The 2,325-nt window shown below is 50.5% G+C and overlaps 1 protein-coding gene across 1 annotated transcript in view; it reads right to left on the bottom strand.

Moving 5' to 3' along the window:
• ENH_00029690 (hypothetical protein, conserved) overlaps positions 1-2,325 on the bottom strand; it is a gene marked incomplete at both ends in the record, with an annotated part of 5,367 nt that overhangs the window by 2,013 nt on the left and 1,029 nt on the right. Inside the window, 7 exons of the mRNA XM_013584849.1 lie at positions 79-138; positions 368-481; positions 591-627; positions 782-817; positions 1,039-1,127; positions 1,868-1,963; positions 2,214-2,314. Coding sequence (XP_013440303.1) covers positions 79-138; positions 368-481; positions 591-627; positions 782-817; positions 1,039-1,127; positions 1,868-1,963; positions 2,214-2,314 — 533 coding nt within the window. The remainder of the gene's footprint in view (positions 1-78; positions 139-367; positions 482-590; positions 628-781; positions 818-1,038; positions 1,128-1,867; positions 1,964-2,213; positions 2,315-2,325) is intronic.

The following is a 2,325-nucleotide window of genomic DNA, read 5'->3' as shown; positions in this document are numbered from 1 at the left end:
CTAGATCTAAACCCTAAACCCTAAACCCTAAACCTAAACCCTAAACCCTAAACCCTAAACCCTAAACCCTAAACGAACCTGACAAGGCATATCTGGCGCGGCGGTGGCATTTTCTGTGTTTGGCGACTGGCAAGGCTCCTGCAGCACGGAAAACCCTAAACCCTAAACCCTAAACCCTAAACCCTAAACCCTAAACCCTAAACCCTAAGACCTAAACCCTAAACCCTGTACCCTCAGCTCTACGGCTGAAACCCTTCGGTGCAGCAAGCAGTGGCCCTACCGACTCCCCCACCTAAACCTTAAACTCTAAACCCTAAACCCTAAACCCTAAACCCTAAACCCTAAACCCTAAACCCTAAACCCTCACCGGATAAGATATGAGAAGGGGCCCCTGCTCATCTCCTATGATGGGGCCCTTGTCTAGGGGCTGCCGCAAACCCCCGGCGAGCCGGTACAGTTCAGTAACCACTGTGTTGTCCAGCTAAACCACAAACCCTAAACCCCAAACCCTAAACCCTAAACCCCAAACCCTAAACCCTAAACCCTGAACCCAGCACTGCTGGGCATGCAGAACGGGAGTGCACATAGACCTCCTCTGCCACACGAAATGCCGCGGCGGCTTTCATCCTGCAAGCCCCAAACCCCAAACCCTAAACCCTAAACCCTAAACCCTAAACCCTAAACCCTAAACCCTTGCCTTTGAGAAGTCTGCCTTGCGCCTAACATGAGAAATTGCCTGAATAACTCCAAACCCTCGAGCCACCAGAAAGCTGGCAGCAACACCTGGGGCGAAGATTTCGCCGCAGCTGTCAAACACCTAAACGCAAACCCTAAACCCTAAACCCTAAACCCTAAACCCTAAACCCTAATCGTAGGCCCTGAAAAAGGCCTTGGGCACACACAAGAAATGCAAATATAAAACACGTCTTTGGATGAACTGGGCCCTAACGCCATCCGTAAACCCTAAATCGCAAACCCTAAACCCTAAACCCTAAACCCTAAACCCTAAACCCTAAACCCTAAACCCTAAACCCTCACGAGTATGGCTTTGCCTTCATTGTAGGCCTGAAGCACAATTGCTGCAGCTTCTGCATAAGGAAAGTGTTTTGCGTCGACACTGAAGGTAACTTCGAAAACCCTAAACCCTAATTTTTCGAGGGTTTGGGGTTTAGGGTTTTGAGACCCTCGAGGGTTTGGCGAGGGGGGGGGACTCAGGCAAAGCACCATCTGCATTAAACAAATGAATAATTAAAAAGAATAAATGAATAAATAAATAAATAAAAATAATTAAATAATTTATCAAATAATTAATTAATTAATTAATTAAAATAAATAAATAAATAAAAGTGCAAAAGAAAGAGGATGAAGAAACCCCCGCGGCAGCAGCAGCAGACTGCGCAGCAGCAGCAACAAATGCGACGACAGCAGCAGAAGCAGCAGCAGCAGAATGTGCAGCAGCAGCAGCAGCAGCAGCAGCAAATGCAACAACAGGAGCACCCGCCATCGCAGCAGCAGTAGCAGCAGTCGCATTACTAGCAGCAGCAGCAGCAGCAGCAGCAGCAACAGCAGCAGCAGCAGCAGCAGCAGCAGCAGCAGCAGCAGCCGCATAAGCTGCAGCACGAGCAGCAGTGGACGCCGCACTAGCTGCAGCACGAGCAGAAGCAGCAGCAGCAGCCGCAACCAAGGCAGCCTTAACAGCAGCAGCAGCAGCAGCAGCAATAGCAGCAGCAGCAAAAGCACTAGCAAAAGCACTAGCAGCAGCAGCAACAGCAGCGGCAATAGCAGCAGCAGAATCACAGCAGCAGCAGCAGCAGCAGCAGCAGCAGCAGCAGCAGCAGCAGCAGCAGCAGCAGCAGCAGCAGCAAACCTCGATATTGAAGTGCCGGAGTGCCTGCGGGTTTCCGTAGGCAACCCGAGAGTCCGAAATGAACAAAGCGAAGTCAGTCGCAGGCTCCTCCTTCATCTGCAACAAACCCTAAACCCTAAACCCTAAACCCTAAGCCCTAAACCCTAAACCCTAAACCCTTGTAAGCGCTAAAACCTACTGAACCCTAAACACTAAACCCTAAACCCTGCAGCCTGACTTAATAGTGAACGAAGGCTTTGACGCGGCCTCCAGCCCGTCGCAAGGAGCCTTCACTGTCCTCTAGGGTTTAGCGTTTAGGGTTTAGGGTTTAGGGTTTAGGGTTTAGGGTTTAGGGTTTAGGGTTTACGAGTTTGGTATTTGGAGCAATGATTTCAGTGGGGCCCGGCAGCAAAATGTCCGAGTCCGTCAGCAGCAGCGAATAGCGAGGCAGCAAAGAGCTGATTCCCCCTGCAGGCAGC

The sequence above is a fragment of the Eimeria necatrix genome, genomic scaffold (genome assembly GCF_000499385.1).
Source record: "Eimeria necatrix Houghton genomic scaffold, Enh_scaff216, whole genome shotgun sequence".
In the NCBI taxonomy this organism is placed as follows: domain Eukaryota; phylum Apicomplexa; class Conoidasida; order Eucoccidiorida; family Eimeriidae; genus Eimeria; species Eimeria necatrix.
Note: the sequence above shows the minus strand (reverse complement) of the source record. Positions and strands in the feature narration are given on the sequence as shown.